Genomic DNA, 22321 nt, shown 5'->3' with positions numbered 1-22321 from the left:
CTATATAGGTGTTTTTAGTAGCAACGCCATAGTATAGCTACAAAGCCCTTACCCCCCTCCTTCCTCTGCGCTCGCTAAGAAAAGGGTGACGCACAATGTGTCACTTCCCTTGGCCCCTATCTCACTTCAACCTCCTTGGGTTCTCCTGGTTTTAAGCTCGAGGCATAAGGCCCAACTGGCCCTGCTCAATCAAGTATGCCACATCACCGGGAGACAAAGATAGACGATCCTAAGTCCTCATGGCTCCCAAGAAGGAGGGGCACACAGATGGCCCAAACCTCACCCTCCCCTCACAAAAATCCTTGATCACAATTTGAAGTATTAAAATTGCAAAAATGATACTATTGATCATTATATAAACTGTTAGATTTAAGACAATGAGTGTTGATTATGATGTATATGTTAAAATTGGGACAATGATATCACGATTTACATTGTTTTAAGTAAAATTATACATTCTTTCTGGCTACCATGCCTTTGTAGCCTGCCTTCCTCTATTGGATGAGAATCTCATGGAGATTAAGTTACCTCATTAGGAGCTCGTTATTTTATGGTTGCATCCTAGCCTCATCGATTGCCATTTGCTGGGTATCTACTTCGCTAGCCTTGATTCTGATGTGTCCCTCATGCCTCACCTTTTGTGACTGCCTTTGTAGCTTTTCAGGTTAACAAAGGCAAGTTATAGAGTTCTAGTTGCTCCCAACTTGTTAAGTTCTGGTACTAGCAACATCTATTGGTCACGATTGCCAACCAAAGAAACCGGTACCCTGCCAGTCACCTCGTACTGTCAGAAAATCAGAAACGCTTGCAAAAGTGCCCAAGTCTAGCAGTGTCATCTTCTTGTATCTCCCAATTGTTTCCAGAAATGCAACATGATAATGGTGCTAGAACAGGAACTATTATTACCACAGTATCCAGGGGAGGCTCAAACAATAGAATATTATGTTGACGTATCTTCAATACTACGATCTCATCAACTACAGTACAACATCCATCAGCTTTAGAAATCCACCTTTTCAACAACTTGTAGTTCTTGCTCATCGTGAGCATGTTCTGATGTGCTGTGATGTCTTCTTGCTTCGTTCTTGCTCAATCCTCAGCAATTCTCAGCAAAGTTCTTGTAATCATAATCTTGCTCAATTGGAAGAATATCTCTAGGTCAATGCTGAATCAGTTAAGCTACGGTTCTTCCCGTCATACACAAAACTCGTAGCTGAATCAGAATCCAAGTAAAACCAAGATTACTAACACTATACAACGCTGCACATTTGATTGTTCTGTTAGAGACACCAAAGCACCAAATCCTTCTTTGTCTCCTACATTTTAATCCTCATCGTGCAGCGGGGGGCAACAGAAAGGTAAACTGAGTTCTTATGCCTTGTTTTAAACTGTTCAATATCTGATACGAGCACATGTAAGCAGATACTTCTCATTTAGAAATAGCTGTTGTGTCCTAGTTGTATCTATGTCTCTATGACCACCTCAGCTCCATGATTCACGTATACCCCATGTCTATTAGCTTTCAGCAGCTCAGGTCCCCACACGTGTATGCAAGTCAGATCTCTTAGACCATTCAGAATGTAATCCAAGCTTAGGAATAGCAGCTTATTAGCCTCACGTGTGTCTGAAACTTTGATCATTCCTAAAACCTGTGTCCATAATCGAAACTCCTGTTCAGGCCCTTTCCACAGCACTCATGCTGTCTCCTGATGACACTAGTTGTACTAAGTCCAAAAATGGCATATATCCTGCCACCCTCATTTCTGCACTTGCTTTCCTCATTTTTGCAAAAATACCATTACTCTTTGGGTGGCTCTCATCTCCAACAACAAAATCATGCACCTTGTAAGCAACCTCAATAGAGGATTTTCCTGGCTTTTTCCACACTCGTATAGATTTCCTCAAATCTTGAACTCCGTCCATATCAGCAAACATGCCAGCAATGGAGTAAATCTTAGACATTATTACATAGCCTGAAGACTCGGAAGATTCTAGTCTATGAAGATGTTCAAAGCACTCCCTTCCAACAGTCATATTACACTGTGAATCACAATGAGCCAATAGAGCTGTCCACCCTACAGAATCAGGATCAAATGGCATTGTTTGGAGTAAGTTTTCTGCTTCACCCACATGGCCAACGTGTCCAAGCAGGTCAACTATGCAACTGTAATGGACAACTGTTGGTTTAATGTCATAAATCTCAATCATGGACTTGAAAAGCATGCAACCATCGGCCACAAGGCCCAGACTGCTGCAAACTGTGAGAAGGATCAGGCATGTAACCTGATTCGGCTTTAATCCTTGCCGTTGCATTTCCTCTAAGTACTGCCAGGTCAAGTTGTATTTACAGTTCCGTGCAAATCCATCAAGCACTGCAGTCCATGTTATCACATCTTTTTGTGGTAGCTTGTCAAACACCAAGGATCCATCTTCAATACTTCCACATTTGGCATACATGTCCAGAAGAGCATTTCCAACACACGTATCATGTTCACAACCAAACTCAATTATGCTCCCGTGGATCAGTTTGCCCTGTTCCAGAGCTCCAAAGCTTGAACATGCTTTTAAGAGACAGACAAAAGAGACTATGTCTGGTTCTGTCTGCATATTTTTGTACAATCGGAGTGCCTCTTCTTCTTGGCCATGAAGAACATATGCAGCAATCATAGCATTCCATGTCACAACTGTTGGCTTCGGCACTCGCTTGAATATTTCATGTGCATTATCAAGGCTCCCACACTTTGCATACATGTCAATAAGGGTATTGCCAATAAGCACATTTGTATCATAGCCACTCCTTACAATGTCAGCATGAATACATTTGGCTTTACTCAGGACTCTAACAGAAGATCCTGCTTTTGCAATGCCAAGAAAAGTGACAAGATCAGGCTCAAAACCCTGCTCCTTCATTTGTTCATAAAGCTTAAGGGCTTCATGACCATGTCCATGCTGCAAATGGGCAGAAATTATAGCATTCCAAGTAACAGAAGACCGCCTTGGCAATTCCTCAAACACTCTGCATGCTTGGTCTATGCCCCCACAGTTTGTGTACATGTCTATGAGAGCACTCTCAACAAACACATCAGGCTTCAAGCCACTGTCTGCTATCAGCTTGTGCATCATTTTGCCTTGGTCCAAATTCCCAGCAATGGAGCAGGCTTTGAGAACACTAACAAAAATGACATTGTCTGGCTTCAAGCCCTTTTGCTGCATCAAATCAAAATGCCTTAGAGCCTCGAAGGCATAACTGTGCTGAGCATATGCTGAAATTATTGCGCTCCATGTTACCAGATCTCGCTTTGGCAACCTTTCAAACAACCAATAACAATCCTGTAAGCTACCAGATTTGGCATACATGTTAATAAGGGTGTTTCCTACATGCAAGTTAGAATCAAACCCTTTCTCAACTATATTTGCATGGATTAGCTTACCCTCTTCTAAAGCTGTGATGACAGAGCAAGCTTTCAGAACACAAACAAAGACATGTCCATTAAGCCTGATGTCTGACGCACACATCTGATGGTACAATGCGATAGCCTCTTTTGCATGTCCAAGATTTGCGTGTGCCAAAATTATTGCAGACCAGACAAACTCAGTAGGCTCACTTAATTTGTTGAATACTTCTTGAGCCTCCACCAAACTGCCACATGAGGCAAACATGCGAATCAAGTGGGTACCCAGAAAAGAATCTGTTCCAAAACCACTTGCTGAAATAAGGGCATATAACTTTCTTCCTGTCACCAAATCTTTGTCTCTAATACAGCCTTGCAAAATACTAAAAAAAATGTCCACAGGAACACAATTTCCTGTATCTTTCATAAGCACAACGACCTGCAATGCCTCAGCTAGCCGCCCCTCCGCACATGCCTTTTCCACATCAAGTGAGAAGCCCAAACAAATGTTTGAAGACCTGAATGATTCAGTCAGAACAAAAGTTGCAATGGCAATTAGTGATAAAATACATCATGTGGGAATGCAATAATGCAATCTTTTACAAGCTGCCAAATAAAGTGTGTATAAACACAATAACCTGTACATCAATAAAAATGGAAGTTCATGAATCCTATGAATTAAGTAAACCTTACTGGGTAAAAGATTTAGCTTTAGGCATAGATCCCACTACTTAGCTATTACATCTACGCGATGCTTCACTACTTAGCTATTATATCTACGTGATGCTTCACTGCTTTCACGATGCTTCGCTACTTAGCTATTACATCTACATGATGCCTTACTGCTTTCCTCCAAGCACTTCATTATTACAATGTGCTTTGAAACTTTTGAGTCTCATCAATTACTTTAACCTATATCCTGTTATACCCTTTTTCTTCCATGTGATGCGAATGCCCATTCACCTAGCCATGTGGACCTCTTTATGGGAATCGCTAATCCTAACAAGGGGAAAGAAAGGAAAAGGGTTCAATGAGTATGACAAAGAGAAAGAAACTAGAGAGAGAGAGAGAGAGAGAGAGAGAGAGAGAGAGTGTGTGTGTGTGTGTGTGTGTGTGTTTTACGAAAAAAAAAAGAGAGAGAGAGAGTGTGTGTGTGTGTGGAAATTGAATTCTTGAATGGTCAAATTAAAAGACAAATGTTTCCCCACACATACAAGCATACTCAAAAGTGTGCACATAAGTGAATGTTCATAACCCATGATGCATGTTACACCATTGGCTCCAACATTTTCAAGAAATCCCTATTGGAGCTTAGACCTTTGGCTCCGACATGTAGCATGGTGTTCATAACCCATGATGGGTGTTTACACCATTGCCTTTTTCCTGCATGTGGCAGCCCCTGTTGTTTGGGGGGGTATATATTATAGGATTTGCAAGGTGTACGAACACAACTAATCCAAAGAACTCAAACAAAACACACTGACGAAGAAGAGAGTGAATTGTTGGATTTGGGGCTTCAAGAATGCACACATAATTTAGAACAAGATGATGTATTACTGAAGTGGGAGCTGTCATTAATGCAAATGTATCAGATTTGATTCGTGTATATGCTGTATTCAGTACTTGAGACTGAAATTGCTGCTAAACATCTGCCTCTTAAACACCTTGGAAGTACAAGAGTGTGTACTTGTTACATTCAGCAACCTTGCTACTGGCTGAAAGCATTCAGCCCTTTATTGCAGTTGTTTATTGCTGAAGATAGCTGGCACTGCATCTACATCTGACACAGCTTTTGGCAGGTGCTACTACTTGCAAATGAAAACTATCCTGATAAGGCATTCAAAGGTATTTTCTTTCATGAAATGCGGAGTCTTTGGTTGAGCTGAGCATTAGTGTTATTGATTTTGTGCCTTTGGTATTGTGGTGTTTTGGTATGCTTTCACAGTACATAATAGATAACAAGCTCTATTGTTTTGGGTTACTATGAGTTTACACTAGATATGCATATTTTCACTGCATCTAAGTGAATTTGTCGCTCAATCACTTTTTTCAATCATTAACGGTTACCAATTCAACAAAATACTAGAGATTGGCCTATTATAGACCCTCTACCATCCTATGGTAGGGGCAAGGAATGCCCAGGTAGAAGATATATTAGCTTAATTCATGGGAAAAATCTCATTGATGTTGTGGAATCTCTTTGAGATTCATAAATTTGATGGCAATGGTTTTGATCTTTGGGAAGATTGTATGTAGGGTATACTCTTTCTAAAGGATTGTGATGATGCTTTAGCATAACATAAGCATGTTGCTTTGTCAGATGAGGATTGGACTAAAATGAATAAAAAGACCATTACTTGCATTAAAATGGCAGTCACAGATGATATCTTGGTTGATACAAAGGGGCTTGATACTGCCTACGCAGTTTGGGAGAAACTCAAGGCTACTTATGAGAATACAACTCCTGTAAATCAAGTACATCTCATGACAAAGTTGGTCAACTTGAAGCTTGATGAGTCTAAGCCTGCCTCAGAGCATTTGAATGCTTTCTTCGGTATTTTGAGTCAATTACAGGATGCAAGCTTGCCAGCTTTTGATCCTAAATTGAGGGCTATCTTCTTGCTCATGACCTTGCTCGATTCATGGGAAGCATTGGTTGTGTCATTGAGCAATAACCCCAACTTGACATTTGATGGTGTGCATGCTTCTATTCTCAATGAAGAGATTAGACATAAGGCAATTGGAAAAAACAGTGGATCGGTCTAAAATATAAAAGAAAGAACTGGAAAAAGATCTAATTCTGCAAATAAAAACAAAAATCGCAACAAAAGCAAGGAAAAACAGCAAGATATAACTTGTTATCAATATGGTCGCAAAGGGCATAAAAAGCCTGATTGATTGCAAGTACTTTAAAAGGGAACAAGAATGCAAGAAGCACGCTCATGCAAAAAGCAAAAATAATGAAAAGGATGGCAGCTCTACCCCTAAAGAGACAGAAAAAGCAAATGTGGTATCTAGTGTTGTTATTAAGGAGATAGAAGAGGATAAAGATGTTGATTTGCTGGTTGCATTTTCGGATCCACAGGCTATGATAGTGGAGGACATGTATATCACTAAAACGGATGTGATAGATGCTTTGTTGTCGGCTCATGATGGTTTGTCACAATCATGGATTGTTGACAGCGGTGTTTCATTTCATATAACTCCATGTTTAGAGTGTTTTTCTTCTTATGCAGAAGGTAACCTTGGAAATGTCTACCTTGGCAACAATCATGCATGTGATATTGAAGAAATGGGCACCATACACTTGGCCCTTGAAAATAGTCAGGAATTGATCCTTCATGATATTAGGTATATACCTGGCATCAAGAAGAGTTTGCTTTCTATTGAGCAGCTAAACAGCAAAGGTTACTTCACTACTTTTGGTGGTGGAATGTGGAAGATACAAAAAGGATCTATGCTAGTCACTAGAGGTGGTAAAAAGAGGAGTCTATATTATTTGTACTGCAAGGCACTTCCTGGAAAGTTTGCTATTGTTGCTAAAGTGCAATCACACATGGAGTTATGGCACAAGCGTCTTGGACAAATGAGCCAAAAGGGTTTGAAGGCACTTTCTTCACTTGGAAGTGTTGATGTGAAAAACTCAAAGCTTGACTTTTGTGATGACTATGTTCTGGGTAAACATGTAAAGAGTCCATACACTCATGGAGCCTCTAGGAAGGCATGTATCTTGGATTTAGTCCATTCTGATGTATGCACTATGCCAATAAAAACTCATAGTGGTTTCTGCTATTTTGTGCCTTTTATTGATGACCATTCTAGAAAAATATGGATTTACTTGCTTAAGCAGAAAAGTGAAGCATTGGATGCTTTTAAAAGGTTTTATGCATTTGTTAGTACGCAAAAGGATTTACAATTAAAATGCATAAGAACAGATAACGAGGGAGAGTATGTATCTAAAGAATTCAATAAATTTTGTGATACAAATGGGATTAAAAGGGAGCTTACCACTCCTTATAATTCGTCATCTAATGGTATGGCTGAGTGAATGAATCGCACATTATGTGAGAAGATTCAATGCATGCTATCCACAGCTAATCTTCCACAATTGTTTTGGGGAGAGGCACTTAAAACCACGATGCATATTTACAACCGATCTCCACACCGTGCACTTGAAAGTGGCATTCCTGAAGAGGTCTGGTCTAGCAAACCTGCTTCATATGACCACTTAAGAGTCTTTGACTGTGAATGCTATGTGCACGTACCTGTTGATAGCAAAACCAACTTGACATGAAATCTCATATAGGCATCTTCATGGGTTATGGAGATGAGGGTGAAATGGGCTATAGAGTTTGGGTTCCAAGCATACAAAGGGCATTGCACAGCCAGGATGTGGTATTTAATGAGTCAAAGCTGCTGAAAAATGTCACATCTAATGACTCAAACAAAAAGAAAGTTAAATTTCAACATGATAAGTCACTTGATCAGCCATCAGCCACTGAAAATTCAGCTCTTTTTTATGTTGATTATAACAATCAGCATATCATTATTGAGCCAGATGAAAATGGGCAACAAGGGGATGCTGAAAATCAGCTAGGGCACCAAAATCAGCATGCTGAGAATGAATTACAACAGCCTGAAATTGTATTACAGCAACCTGAACATGTAATTCAGCAGCCAAATAATTAGGTCATTGATATTCCTTTGGATGTGGATCCATTACCTGATAACATAGATCATTGGGTAAGAAGATCTACACATATCAGAAGACCTATACAAAGATTTGATCCTTCTTTGGACTGCATTTTGCTCACAGATGAAGGTGAGCCTCTTACGTATAAAGAGGCTTTATCTTGTGAATTGAAAAAAACGTGGAAGCTAGCTATGCAGGAAGAAACGAAGTCATTGTATTAGAATGATACTTGGAATTTGGTTACATTGCCCAAGGATAGGAAAGCCATTCCTAACAAATGAGTCTATAAAATCAAATGTGTGGATGGCAAACCCAAATACAAAGCCAAACTTGTGGCTAAGGGCTATACACAAAAGGAGAGCATTGATTTTCAGGAAGTGTTTTCTCCTGTTGTCAAAACGACCACTCTTCAAGTGTTATTGGCCATAGTAGCATCTATGGATCTTGAACTTGATCAGATGGATGTTAGAACTACATTCCCACATGGTGATCTACAAGAAGAGTTGTACATGAAACAGGCCAAAGGTTTTGTTATACAAGGAAATGAGCATTTGCTATGTAAGCTTAAGAGAAGCTTGTATGGTTTGAAACAAGCTCCTAGACAATGGTATAAAAATTTTTATGCCTTCATGCTCTCACATGGATTTAAAAGAAGTAGTGCAAATCACTGCTTATATATTAAGAAGGCTGATGATGAAAGCTTTATTATACTTGTGGTTTATGTGAATGATGTTGTGCTAAGAAATGCACTTAGCCACTTAAACTGTCCCAAAACATGCTTATTTTAGGCTTATTTTAGCCAAAACCCTAAAATGGGAAGTGGTTCGAGAGGGAGAGGATCTAGAACCCTAATTTTCTATAAATAGGCAGCCAGCCCTCCACTCTTCTCTAATCTCATTTTTACAGATTTCAGGTGTTTCAGCTTGCTGCCCACACCTTGTTCATGGAGGACATCTTAGCCGAAGCTGTCCATTGCTGTCTCCACTAGTTGGCGCCTGATTTTCAGCCCTCTTCACGCAATTTGGAGCTGATTCTAGCCGAGCGAATGCTATTCCTGTGCAGACCTGCTACCATACAGCCCGTCACGTCATCACAATCCTATTGCCTCCGTTTTTTGTCTTTCTCTCTCTTGCAGGCTGTCCTGTCTGCGTTTTCAGTCTTTCTCTCACCTGCTGCCTACATTTCTAGTCTTTCTCTCTCCTGCAGGTTGTCCTACCTACGTTTTTAGTCTTTCTCTCCCCTGTTGCCTGCGTTTTTAGTATTTCTCTCTCCTCACTGCTGTCTACATCAGATCCAGCTTCTCACTGCTGCGTTTGCTGGTGTTCGACATTCGGAGGCTGCCTTATTGCGATTCGGGATCCATTCGGAGTATGACACACTCTCCAACTCATTAACCCTACCCTAATCCTTGAGATACAGGAGTTTGAGATTCAGTATTCATCCACTGCATAGTGTGTTTGCTGCATGAGCATCGTATTATTCAATAGTTATATCACTTCATTTATTTACTTTGTTCATTGTCTCTGAGTTACCCTAACCCTAACTGCGTTCTTTTATCAATTTGTGCTTTGTCGTACGGTTTCCATTTATGTTTCTATGTTAGGGCATTTCTTTACATGGTATTAGAGCCTGGTACTCTCTGAGAAACCTAGGCCTTTGATCTAAAAGCTCTACATAAGAAGCAAAAACTACAATAGGTTCAAATGACTTCGAACACAACAACACCAATTCAGTCTTCAAAACCAACTATGCCGAGAACTGAGCGAGAGTAGGCCGAACAGCTTGCTCCACAAAGTTCCAACATGGTAAAAGACACTTCTGATTACATGGAAGAAAAGCTAGGCAAGCTGACCTCTAAAAAATACAAACTGATCATAGCTTATAGACGAAAGCAGATTGAGGAGCTCAATCGAAGGATTGCCCTCCTTTAAGAAAAGCTTCTAAATGAAGATATGCATGAACTTCTCTCTTCAGATGTTGCGCATAAATCTGATGATGTTGCAGGGCCGTTGAGACCTCCATCAAGGATGGGCCCCCCTCTTGGAGAACAAGACCCAGAGTATGTTCCTTTCTTTCATCCTCTTCCGTCCACTCCGGTGCAAGGTACTTTAGATTCGTATTTTGTTCCTTCTTCTTTTACCTCTTCTGCTTTGCAGTATTATGGTAGAGATCATGTGGAAGAAAGAGTCCCGTCTATTGACTACAGAAAATGTCCTCTTGAGAACAAATTCCTGTATGTTAACACACGTCGTGGGGATTATAAGAAAAAGCCACGTACCTCTTCTTTTACCCTTCTTTTCCGTCTATTTCTCAAAACCAGAATGATTTTGGTGTTTCTTTTTCTTCATTATATAGTGCATCATCATCTTCACATTTTCATTTCCAATCATTAAATGATAAAAATGAACAAAATGCATCTGCATCTCATACACCTCATTTTCAAAACCCACCCATCCCACCACATTCATCTGCTGCTTCTCCACTTTCATTCACACCATTCACTTTTCCATTTCAGACACCTTATGTCGCACCGCACCTCACACCAAGGGGTTATGGAAACATAGACACATTCTTTAGAACCTCATCCTTACCTCTGTCGGGTGGTGTTCCACCTACTTCACATACACTTTCGGGATCATTGCAGCCTGGGTATCCCCCCAATCTCGCTGGAATGTGGATCAACACAGTTTGCCTCCATGGCTTTACCTAGTGGACCTTATGGTCATACTGTTGTACCCCAACCTCACTTTGGGCAAGGCTTCCATGTTCCAGTGCCTCCACCTACACCGGCACCCTATGGAAACATTCATGTTCCAGTCCCTCCGCCTCAATCGGTACTCATTGGACACTCACAGCCTACTTCTACCCACCCATCTTTTTCCCCTCCTCCTCCTTATCAGACACATCCACCTCCACCATCTTACCCTCCACAATCTTATCCCCCACATCCATCTTACCCTACCTACTCGATACCTCATGGTTCTAGCTCATCTTTTACCGAGCATACATTTAATGATAAGACTTGGTTTAACGGCCAAACTTTACTACTTGGTCGAACTTGATGAGACATGTCCTTGACTCCCAGAACCTATGGGATCTTGTGCAGGGGTTGGAACCCCAACCTGATCCCGCATTTGTTCCATACGAGGTTTGTCCGCTCATGGAAGGGTAGGAATGCCTCCGCTATTGTCGAGTTGATGCACGGCTTATTGCTCGAGTTTCATTCTCAGCTTTAGCATTTTGACTTAGCATCAGAGCGATGGGCACACTTGACTGACCGCTATGTGACTCCGGATAGGACCCGTCATATTAATCTTGACCATGAGCTTCAGCTTTTCAAAATCACTGACCGGAATAACTTGAAAGTCAAGTTGGCTGAGTATCCGCGTCTCCTCGCTGAATTCTCCACTACGGGGACTCCTAAGTCCTCTGAGTTACCACAAGGCAATGGAGTCAGCCTTATTGAGGCTGTACGCGTCAATGGCGCTGAAACCTCTAACCTACGAGCCTAAACAAACTTCCCAGGAAATACTTCAATTTTGTGGAAGGCATAGTTTCAAAACCTATCATGTCTACATTCTATGAATTTGAGTATCAGCTATTGCGTTATGCACGGTTGTTTGATCAGTTTCATATGAATTCCTCTTCAGAGGAGGCTCTTATTGCTCATTCTAAGAAAGGGTAACAAGGGAAGGGAAAACAAAACCAAACCTTCACTCAAAATCAAAATCAAAAGCAAAATCCATCCGGGGAATCACAATGAACATCCCAATCTCTCAAACCTGGGTTGCAGAATATACCTAAGAAGAATAGGTATTGTCAACATTGTCAAAAGGCTGGCCATTTTAACGACGAGTGTTGATCAAAGGCAAGAAACACAGCACCAAAACCTAAGTCTCAGACCCTCGCCCCTCAGTTGGGCAATCCCCAATAAGGGAGACAAGATGATGGCAAGGGGCAGTTTAGAGATCAGACTCATACTACCACCGCTTAGCCATCTGAGTCGACAACGTTCTCAACTCCAGAGGGCTTGTCTAATTGGTCTGCAGAGGCCCACATCATCTCCGTAGAGACATCAGATGTGAATCTCGTCCATATCTGTGAGTTGCCTCCTAATGAGGTTACCGCAAAGGCCCACTCGCATAATCGAGCACTTCAGCTCCTATTTGGATTGTGGACAGTGGAGCTACACATCATATGAGTCCTATAGCGGACATTTTCTGTTCTCGAGCCCCTGCAGCCGAACGGGTCCACATAGGAAACAACTCCTCGGTCAAGATTCAGGCTCAAGGTTGCATTAGTTTTCCACTGACAAGGGTCCGGATCTGGCTATGCTGAACAATGTATATCATGTCCCTTAGCTTTGGGTAAACTTGTTATCTGTTCAGCAGCTTTGCCGATTGGAGCGAGCGGTTTTCTTTACGGCGACCACAGTCGAGATGCTTGACTCTCAAACTAATTTAGTAATTGCTCATGGTGAGGCACAGCCTAATGACCTATACCACATGACTCACTTTCTGACCGAGCCGATAGCCAAGGGCTCCGTGTTCCATAGCTTCCAAGCCTTAGCCACATCTCGAAAGCCTACAAACAATGAGCGTCTTTGGCATTTTCACTTAGGGCATCTTGGTTATGACTCACTTTATGAGTTGTCACGCCGTGAGCTGGTTGAGGGCCTTCCACGCTTGAAGTTAGCTCGAGATGTCTGCAAAGCTTGTCAGCTCGGGAAGCAGCACCGTACCCCATTTCCTCAACAAGTCTCACATAGAACTGAGGCGCCTCTTAGATTGATTCATGTTGATCTTTGTGGGCCGCCGACCTCCACTGCCGCCTTGAATGGCACGTTGTACTTCTTTTTTATTGTAGATGATCATTCCAGGCAACCAGCTCTATGAAGGGTGCTCCTTATGCTTCAACTTGTGGCTCACTCATGTATGCTATGGTTGCCACTAGACCTGACATTGCTCATGCAGTGAAAGTTGTAAGCATGTTTATGCCAAATCCTGGCAAAGCACATTGGGAAGCAGTGAAATGCATCTTACGGTATCTTAAGGACACACAAAGAAAATGTATTTGCTATGGAAAGGATACGTTAGATGTGCAGGGGTTTTGTAATGCAAACATGGCAGGTAACTTGGATACTCACAAGTCTACTAGCGGGTACATATTTACCTTGACTAGTGGGGCAGTTTCTTGGTGCTCTAGATAGCAAAAGATAGTAGCACTCTCTACCACTGAGGCTGAATATATTTCAGCCACCACTGAAGCTAGACCTGACATTGCTCATGCAGTGAAAGTTGTAAGCACGTTTATGCCAAATCCTGGCAAAGCATATTGGGAAGTAGTGAAATGCATCTTACGGTACCTTAAGGGCACACACAGAAAATGTATTTGCTATGCAAAGGGTACATTAGATGTGCAAGGGTTTTGTAATGCAAACATGGCAGGTGACTTGGATACTCACCAGTCTACTAGCGGGTACATATTTACCTTGACTAGTGGGGCAGTTTCTTGGTACTCTAGATTGCAAAAGATAGTAGCACTCTCTATCACTGAGGCTGAATATATTTCAGTCACTGACGCTTCAAAAGAAGTTGTTTGGCTTGGTTATTTGGTCAAGGATTTTGGGCTGCCCACCAAAACACCTGTACTTGGACGTGATAGCTAGAGTGTTGTATGCCTGGCTAAGAATGCCATGTTTCATGCACGTACCAAACATATTGATGTTCGGTATCATTTTATCAAACACTTTCTAGATGATGGTCTAGTCACATTGACTAAGATCAAATCACAGGATAACCCTGCAAACGTTCTCACTAAAAGTCTTGCAAAGGCTCAACATGAGCATTACATTAGACTTGTGGGAGTCGGTTAATGGTTCGCTTGGGACCTTTAAGTGGGAGGTTATTGGGTGTAAGACCCCTTACACTCTCCCGTATATCTCCCATGTATATATTACTTTACACATGTGAACTCACCCTAGCGGGTGTAAGTGTACCGTACCCTAAGTATCAATACATTCTTTTATTCTTTGTGTGTACCACACTAGTACACACCTATCTGTCGACTCTCACTCTCACACTCAAGCTTTTGTTGCACCTCAATTGACATGTGTGCTCTCTCTGCTTTCGCTCGTACTCATCACTTTTGATCTTTGCCAAGTGAGCATTGAGCTTAGTAGCAACAGCAGACAATCAACAGCCATCAACATAATCTGCACCTAATTTACTGCCCCTATTCTTGACATTTTTCACCTCTTTCAGCTCTCACTATTCACTCTATGTAGGATAGATCTACTGTTCAGACTTGCTATTCACTCTGTGCAGGGCACATCTGCCGTTCACTTTGTATAAATACATTTTTATTCTTTGTGAACCGGGCAACACACTCACTCGTACACTCTTACATGATTCTCTCAACTCTCTGCTCTATCTCTGCTCACTCCAAGCTCACATTCTGGTTAGCACTCAAGTGCAACAAACTGGTATCAGAGCCACAATGGTTCAAGCAGGCCATAGGCAATAGTCGCCAATTGCAAGCTCATCGGGACAACGACAATTGTCAAACCCAAATGACACGCAAACAGAGGAGACTAAGGTGGCTCCTGCAGTCAACACGCAAGAGCGTGACCAAACCACACGCAAGAAGTAGGCGAGCAGATAGGCAAACGACCAGTGGGACCAGAGGGTAACCAATCAACGCCACACGAGGCGGACACCTCATGACGGGTGACAAGCACCAGCGGGTTTCAGGTCACGTGACGCGGAGCTCGCACGGACTGACGTTCATCAAACAGGCAAGTCAACGGTCCCCCATTTTCTTTTAAAAATCAGAAATTTCAGTTCATTTTATTTCCCCTCTTCCGGGTGTTCACGCAAGCAAGCACAAAACACGAATCTGTGCAAATCTGCTCCTTTAACTTTGGGGCTTTTCCCAGATTCGGTGTTGGACACAAGTTTCAGTGATTCTTAATCCACAAATTGCAGACATTGAGTGCACGGGTCTCATAAATTTTGGGAATTTTCATATGCGAGTGAAATTTTTGCTTGATTGAGCCAATTTCTTGGAAATTTGTGCACTCTTGGACTTTGAAATTTGGGGCTTTTGCAGAATTCGTGAAATTTCTGCAACATTTGCCCGCACTTGATGCTCGGGATGATGTACTGATGCAATCAGTTCAGATTTGTCAGTAAAATTTTGGGGGTTTTGCTGAAATTTGAGAATTTTGGCAAAAATTATGTCTGAAATGTACATTGGAAACATTGTTGGTGCAATCTTGGTGCTGTAAGCAGTGAGATTCATTCCCCACTTGTGAAACATTGAAGAAATAGCAGAGAATCTTGGTTTCTTTTGTGTATCAGAAGTACTTGGTCACACACGCAGCAGTACATATGTTGGGCAGCTTCCATTGAGTTGATGTATTGCTGAACAGTCATTTTGCAACAGTCTTAGTGATCATTTGCAGATCTGGGATTATTGCAAATGTATTTTTGGTGATACTGCTGAAGTGGGAGTCATCTGGCAGTCGTATGCTTTGAGTATATGCTGAAATTTCAGTTATATTGCTGAATGTCATTAGTTCCACTGCTGTACGTGTACTTGGACTAAACCTTGCTCTCATTGCCTGAAAATTTGGGCTGATATTAACCAAACATTCAGTTCATTGTTTGCTGTTATAAATTGCAGTATTTTTCTTGGGTACATTGCTGAACAATGGCTGCAAATGCTTTAAGCAACAATGACACTAAATCCCTTCTTGAAATCAAGAGATTTGATGGTATTGGTTTTGACTTGTGGAAGGACAAGATAGAAGGCATTTTGTTTCTAAAAGATTGTGATGATGCTCTTTTGGAAGTCAAGCTTGCAGCTATGATAGATAAGGATTGGGCTAGACTCAAGTTGATGGACACTTATGAAAATACAACTCCAGTAAATCAAGTTCACCTTATGGAACAAGCTTGTAAACATGGAGTTAGATGAGTCTAAGCCCGCATCCGAGCATCTGAGTGCTTTCACAGGGATTTTGAGCCAGTTATAGGACTCTGGTTTGCAGCCCTTTGATGATAAATTGAAGGCCATTTTCTTGTTGATGACTCTGCCTGATAACTGAGAGTCTTTGGTTGTTACATTGAGCAACAATCCTGCTTTAACCCTCGATGGTATTAGGGGCTCTATTCTCAATGAGGAGATTAGAAGAAAGTCCAGTGGAGAAAGCAGTGGTTCAGCTTATCATCTGAGAGGCACGTCAAAAAAGAGGGGTAATGCAAGAAATAAAGGCAAAAGCAGGAGCAAAAGCAAGGGCAAACAACAGGATGTCACTTGCTATTAATGTGGATGTAAAGGGCATAAAGAGCCCGATTGTCGCTACCACAAGAAAGAGTAAAACAACAAGGAAAGAAAAAGAAGGATGACAAGAAATATGATGACAACTCTCTCTCAAAAGAAGTTGCAAAAGCAAATGTTGCATCTAGTGTGGTTATTAAAGAACTCTCTGACACTGGAGAGATACTTGCTGCAACCTCATGTAATGATGCAGATATTATGGCAGCAGTAGGTGATATGCACATCACTAAAAAGGAGGTGATCAATGCCTTACTTTCAGCTCATGATGGGCTGTCTCAGTCATGGATAGTGGATAGAGGTGACTCTTTTCATGTCACTCCCTCTTTGGAGTCATTTTCTAAATACACTTTAGGTTGTCTAGGCAAGGTTTACTTGGGCAACAATTATACATATGAAATAGAGGGTGTAGGTACCATTCACTTGGCCCTTGAAAATGATCAAGAGCTGATTTTACATGATGTCAGATATGTACTTGGCATAAAGAAAAGCCTACTATGAGTTGGGCAACTTGATGCAAGAGGATATTTTACTACCCTTGGTGTTGAATCTTGGAAGGTCCACAGGGGCTCTATGTTGATTGTTAAAGGCAGCAAAAAGGGGACTTTGTATTATTTGCATTGTAAAGCATTACCTCACAAGTTTTTGGATGTGGCTGAAGTTCATTCACAAATGGAACTTTGGCACAAAAGACTCAGTCATATGAGCCAGAAAGGCCTTCAAGTTCTCTCCTCTTCAGGGAGATTTGATTTAAAAGACTCTAGACTTGATTTTTGTAATGATTGCATATATGGAAAACATGTGAAGTCTCCTTATTACTCTGGTGTTGTTAAGAAGTCCAATGCTCTTGACTTACTACATTCAGATGTGTGCACTATGCCTGTTAATTTACATGGGGATGCACGACACTTTGTCACTTTTATTGATGATTTCAGTAGAAAGTCATGGATGTATGTACTAAAGAGCAAAAAAGGAAGTGTTTGATGCTTTTAAAAGGTTTCATGCCTTCGTTACCACACAGAAAGGGCTTAAGTTAAAAGCTATTAGAATGGATAATGGGGGGGAGTATATCTGTAATGAGTTTAAAAGATTTTGTGAGATGCATGGCATTAAGAGAGAGTTGACAATCCCTTACAACCCTGCATCAAATGGCGTGGCTGAAAGATATAATCGCATACTTTGTGAGAGAGTCAGATACATGTTATCCACAACTAATCTCCTGCATCAGATTTGGGGAGAGGCTCTTAAAATTGCAGTTCATGTGTGCAATCGCTCTCCCAATCATGCGTTGAAAAATGGCATTCCTGAAGAGGTTTGGTCTAGCAAACCTGCTTCATATGACCATTTGTGTGTCTTTGGTTGTAATGCTTTTATGTATATTTCTGTAAATCAGAGGACTAAACTAGACATGAAATCCATCAAGGGCATCTCCATGGGATATGGAGATGAGGGAGAGATGGGATATAGAGTTTGGCTTCCTCAGGACAGGAAGATAATACACCGCTGAGACATAGTATTTAATGAGGCAAAGTTGCTGAAAAATACTACAAATGGTGACCTTGACAAGAAGAAGGTCAAGTTTCAGCATGAATAGCCAACCATTCAGCAACCATTAGCTGAAGATTCTGTCCCTTTTGATGCTGAAAATGAGCAGCAACCTATTGTGTTACAGCCAGAAGATAATGGACAGCAAATTGATACGCCTGATGGAACAAGACAGCAAGAAGAACATGCTGAAAACAGGATACAACAGCAAGAAAATGCTGAAAATCAGCCACCAAGTGATGGTGTGCATATACCTGAGGATGTAGACCCATTGCCTATCAACACAGATCATTGGGTAAGAAGGTCTACACGGGTCAGAAGGCAGCCACAAAGGTTTCAGCCATCTTTGGATTGCATTTTATTGACTGATGAAGGTGAGCCTTTGACATTTAAAGAGGCAAAGTCATGTGAAAACAAGAAAAAGTGGGAGCTTGCTATGGAGGAAGAGATGAAATCTCTATATGTGAACAACACAAGGGAGCTTGTACCTTTACCCAAGGATAGAAAGGCTATCCCTAACAAATGGGTTTATAAGGTGAAATGTATTGATCGGAAGCCCAAATACAAGGCACGTCTCGTTGCTAAGGGCTATACACAGAAGGAAGGCATAGACTTCCAAGAGGTTTTCTCACCAATGGTGAAGATGACTACACTTCGTGTTTTGTTTGCTCTCACTGCATCCTTGGATTTAGAGTTGGATCAGATGGATGTGAAGACTGCTTTATTTCATGGTGACCTGGATGAAGAGTTGTACATGAAACAGCCCGAAGGTTTGCTATTTCAGGGAAAGAGCATTTAGTTTGTAAGCTGAAAAGCAACTTATATGGGCTGAAACAAGCCCCTAGACAATGGTATAAAAAATTTGATACCTTTATGCTCAGCCATGATTTAAACGCAATCATGCACATCACTGCTTATACACTAAGAAGGCTGATGATGGAAGCCTTGTGCTGGTGGTTTTATATGTGGATGACATGTTGATTGCAAGAAAGCACAAGAGTACTTTACGTACTCTTAAAAGGCAGCTGAGTTCAGCCTTCTCAATGAAAGATTTGGAACCAACTAAACACATTTTGGGCATGCGCATGAAAAGAGATAGAGGACAGCACTGGTTTCTCTCACAAGACAAGTACATTAGCAAAGTACTTGACAGAATTAATATGGCTGATGCTAAGTCTCTTGGTGTAGCTTTACCACCATATACAAAGCTTAGCAAAGCTGATTGCCCAAAAGATGATGCAGCTACTACTGCGATGAAAGGCATACCTTATGCAGCAGCTTGTGGTTCTTTGATGTATGCCATGGTTGCAACTTGTCCAGACATTGCCCTTGCAGTGGCAGTTGTTAGTAGATTCATGTCTAACCCTGGCAAACCACATTGGGAAGTAGTGAAATGTATCTTTAGATACTTAAAGGTACACGAGACAAATGTATATGCTATGGAAAGGATATACTAGATCTGCAGGGGTTTTGTAATTCGGACATGGCAAGAGATCTTGACACTAGAAAGTCTACCAGTGGGTATGTCTTTACTTTGGCTGGTGGAGCTATTTCTTGGTGTTCAAGGTTGCAGAAAATTGTAGCATTGAGTACTACAGAGGCTAAACAGTGAATATATTTCAACCACAAAAGCTTCTAAGAAAGCTATTTGGCTTGGCCATTTGGTCAAGGATTTTGGTCTTTCTTCCCGTACTCCATTGCTTGGTTGTAATAGCCAGAGTGCAATATGTTCGGCTAAAAATGCCATGGTTCATGCCCGTACCAAATACATAGATGTTCGGCACCATGTCATCCGACAGGTCTTGGATGATGGCCTCGTCACACTGACTAAGGTCAAAACCCAAGATAACCTTGTAAATGTTCTCGCTAAAAGTCTTGCAAAGGCTCAGTATGAGCATTGCATTCGATTGGTGGGAGTTGGGATAGCTTACAGGCACCATTTTGGGCATTTAAGTGGGAGGTTGTTGGGTGTAAAGCCCCTTTTGGTGTAAACTCCCATTTATCCAGATGTGAACACACCCTTTACTTGTATCCTAACATATAAATACATTTTTATTCTTTGTGTACCGGGCAACACACTGGTACACTCTTACACGATTCTCTCAGCTCTCTACTCTATCTCTGCTCACTCACGCATTCTAGTCAGCACTCAAGTGCAACACCATATCTCGAGGTCCTAGGTCCCACATTGTTAAATAACTAACCTACACCTCACATGTTCAAATCACATTTACACATTTGAGTAGCTCTTTAATCAAATGCTAAGCAAAGCATCTCTACAAGTGTAGTGAGCTTACCTCCATGCCCTATCGAGTTGCCTTCTCTCCCGAGCACTCCGGTAGCTCCACGATCCAAGTGCAAGCTTCAAGCGAGCTCCACACTCCAAGCTCCATTGCCACAAGCAAGACAAGAGAAGAGAAAAGAAGAGAAGAAGAGAGGAGAAGATGGAGAGCTTCTCCATCACGGTCCCTCACCCTCATACGCTCACTTTCTCACACTCCCTCTCTCAAGCACAAACTCAAGCAAGCAAGAAGAAGAAGAAGAAGAAGAAGAAGAAGAAGAAGAAGAGAGCTACTTTTCGCCACACACAAGAATGAGCTTCTCATTCACTTTTCAACTTTATATACAAAACCCTAAATCCCTTTTGGGCGGTCATCCCCTTATCCCCTTTTTTACATGGCCGGCCGTGGCCTAAGCCCTTTTTTCCATTGTCCTCCTATCTTCCTAGCTTTATTTCCACTGCCCATCTACCTTTACAATTTGCACAGGTGAGATCCCGGTACTCTTAAAATAAATCCCGATGCGCCTTGCGCTCTTTTACAAAAGTATTGACTTGTGCTTTTTCTTGTGCGTCTTTCTCCTTGATTTGGGACTATTTTGCACTTCTTGTGTTTCTAGATTCTTCTTTGGCGCGCCTTCGTCTTTCATTTCACTTTTGCCTTAGCCTTGTCTTCTTCTTTAGATTTTCCACCTTGTTTGTTTGAGGGTTAACATTACCCCCCCTCCTAGACAAGTACCAATCCTATGGCACTCACAGCCGTAGGTAGCAGGCTTTGGCATACACCGAAGACGTGGGTGAAAGGGATTGTTGTGGTTGGCCTTGGAGGAGTTTTAGTGGTGATGCGTATGAAGGTGGTTGCTGGCACTTTGTTGGCCTGATTAGGTGGTGATAGGGTTATTGAAGTTGGTGATAGAGCTGGTTTTTGTTGGGAGTTGCACTCATGGGACGGCACAAGTGTTGATGTTTTGGGGATTCTGTGGGCGACAATTGTTTGGTGGGCTTGCAAAATGATAAAGGATAAGAATTCAGAGTTGAGTGTTGATAACGAGTTGATGGTACTTTCATTGGAGTCTTCAATACCTGTATAATTGAAAACCTCTCATATGTAGTCTCTCCCTGGGGGTAGTGCTAGTCTTCTTATCATGCACAAGACGTCGTTCAATTAGTTTGGGAGACAGGTCGAACTCGAAGCAAGCTGAGAGTATTGTCCTCCACTTGAGGACCCAAACTATGTATATATTGTGGTGCAGATATTATGTGAGTGCACGTGCATATGTAGATAGTACATAGTTAGAAGACTGTTGGTTAGGTTCCTTGTAGCAGTGTGTGGATGAAGCAAGGGTTTAATGGAATGGAAAAAGTTGCTGATGTTGAGGAGAAGTACACTTAAAGGCTTCTTGAGACATCATTTGTGATTTTGATAACATGATGTAACACGAGTACAATTGTTGATTGCAATGGCACTGAGATGGAGTGCGAAAAAGTGCAAATGGTTCAGGGTGACAAGTCTAATCATAGGCAAGACAACAAGCTCCCTAGGTGTCTTGCCCTTGATGTGTCCTGAATAAGTGTGGGGGATGTGTAAAGGGCTAGGGGACTAGGGATAGAGCTAACCAACCAAGGTCACTAGACGTACCTAATTTGAGGACCCCTAGGTGTTGTGCTGTGATCATGGGTGTTTTTTTATTTTCTTTTATTTTCTTTCTCTCTTTTTTTTGGATAAAATGAATACAACCATTGCAATACGTTGAGGCTATCAACCTTTCATTTGGATTGGAAAATGTCATCCAAAGGCTATGAAAAATGGATATTACAAAGATGATTGTATTACTAGCCTCGATGCTAGAGGAACAATTATTGAGATGGAGAGATACACTTAAGATTTTGCAAACCTCTTTGTAACATGCGAGACATCGGTACAATTGAGGTAGCAACTGTAGTGAGCCAGATGTAGAGTTTGGCCAAGAAAGAGAGAGTAGCCGATGACTATACTTTGGGCCATGCTCAAATGCAATGTGTGCTTTTTTCAGGGGTGATTTTCTCTTCATGTGGGGATTCCTTCATGGCTCT

The 22321-nt window shown here is 41.6% G+C and overlaps 1 protein-coding gene across 2 annotated transcripts in view; it reads right to left on the bottom strand.

Moving 5' to 3' along the window:
- Window positions 1–323: 323 nt before the first annotated feature.
- LOC148027153 (pentatricopeptide repeat-containing protein At2g33680-like) overlaps window positions 324–22321 on the bottom strand; it is a 41680-nt gene continuing 19682 nt past the window's right edge. Inside the window, exons 2-3 of one of the 2 annotated variants that reach the window (XM_087691698.1) lie at window positions 3832–3910; window positions 324–3689 (exon numbers count right to left, since the gene is read on the bottom strand). In XM_087691698.1, coding sequence (XP_087547824.1) covers window positions 1675–3660 — 1986 coding nt within the window. In that variant the 5' untranslated portion in view covers window positions 3661–3689; window positions 3832–3910 and the 3' untranslated portion in view covers window positions 324–1674. Of the gene's footprint in view, window positions 3911–22321 lie in introns of both variants that reach the window. The other variant, XM_087691697.1, reaches the window with a different exon arrangement.

This window comes from Lygodium microphyllum, chromosome 13 (assembly GCF_053477565.2).
Source record: "Lygodium microphyllum isolate KBCC chromosome 13, Lygodium_microphyllum_v1.1.10, whole genome shotgun sequence".
Taxonomy (NCBI): Eukaryota; Viridiplantae; Streptophyta; class Polypodiopsida; order Schizaeales; family Lygodiaceae; genus Lygodium; species Lygodium microphyllum.
The sequence above is the reverse complement of the archived record's forward strand: the minus strand, read 5'-3'. Positions and strand labels throughout refer to the sequence as shown.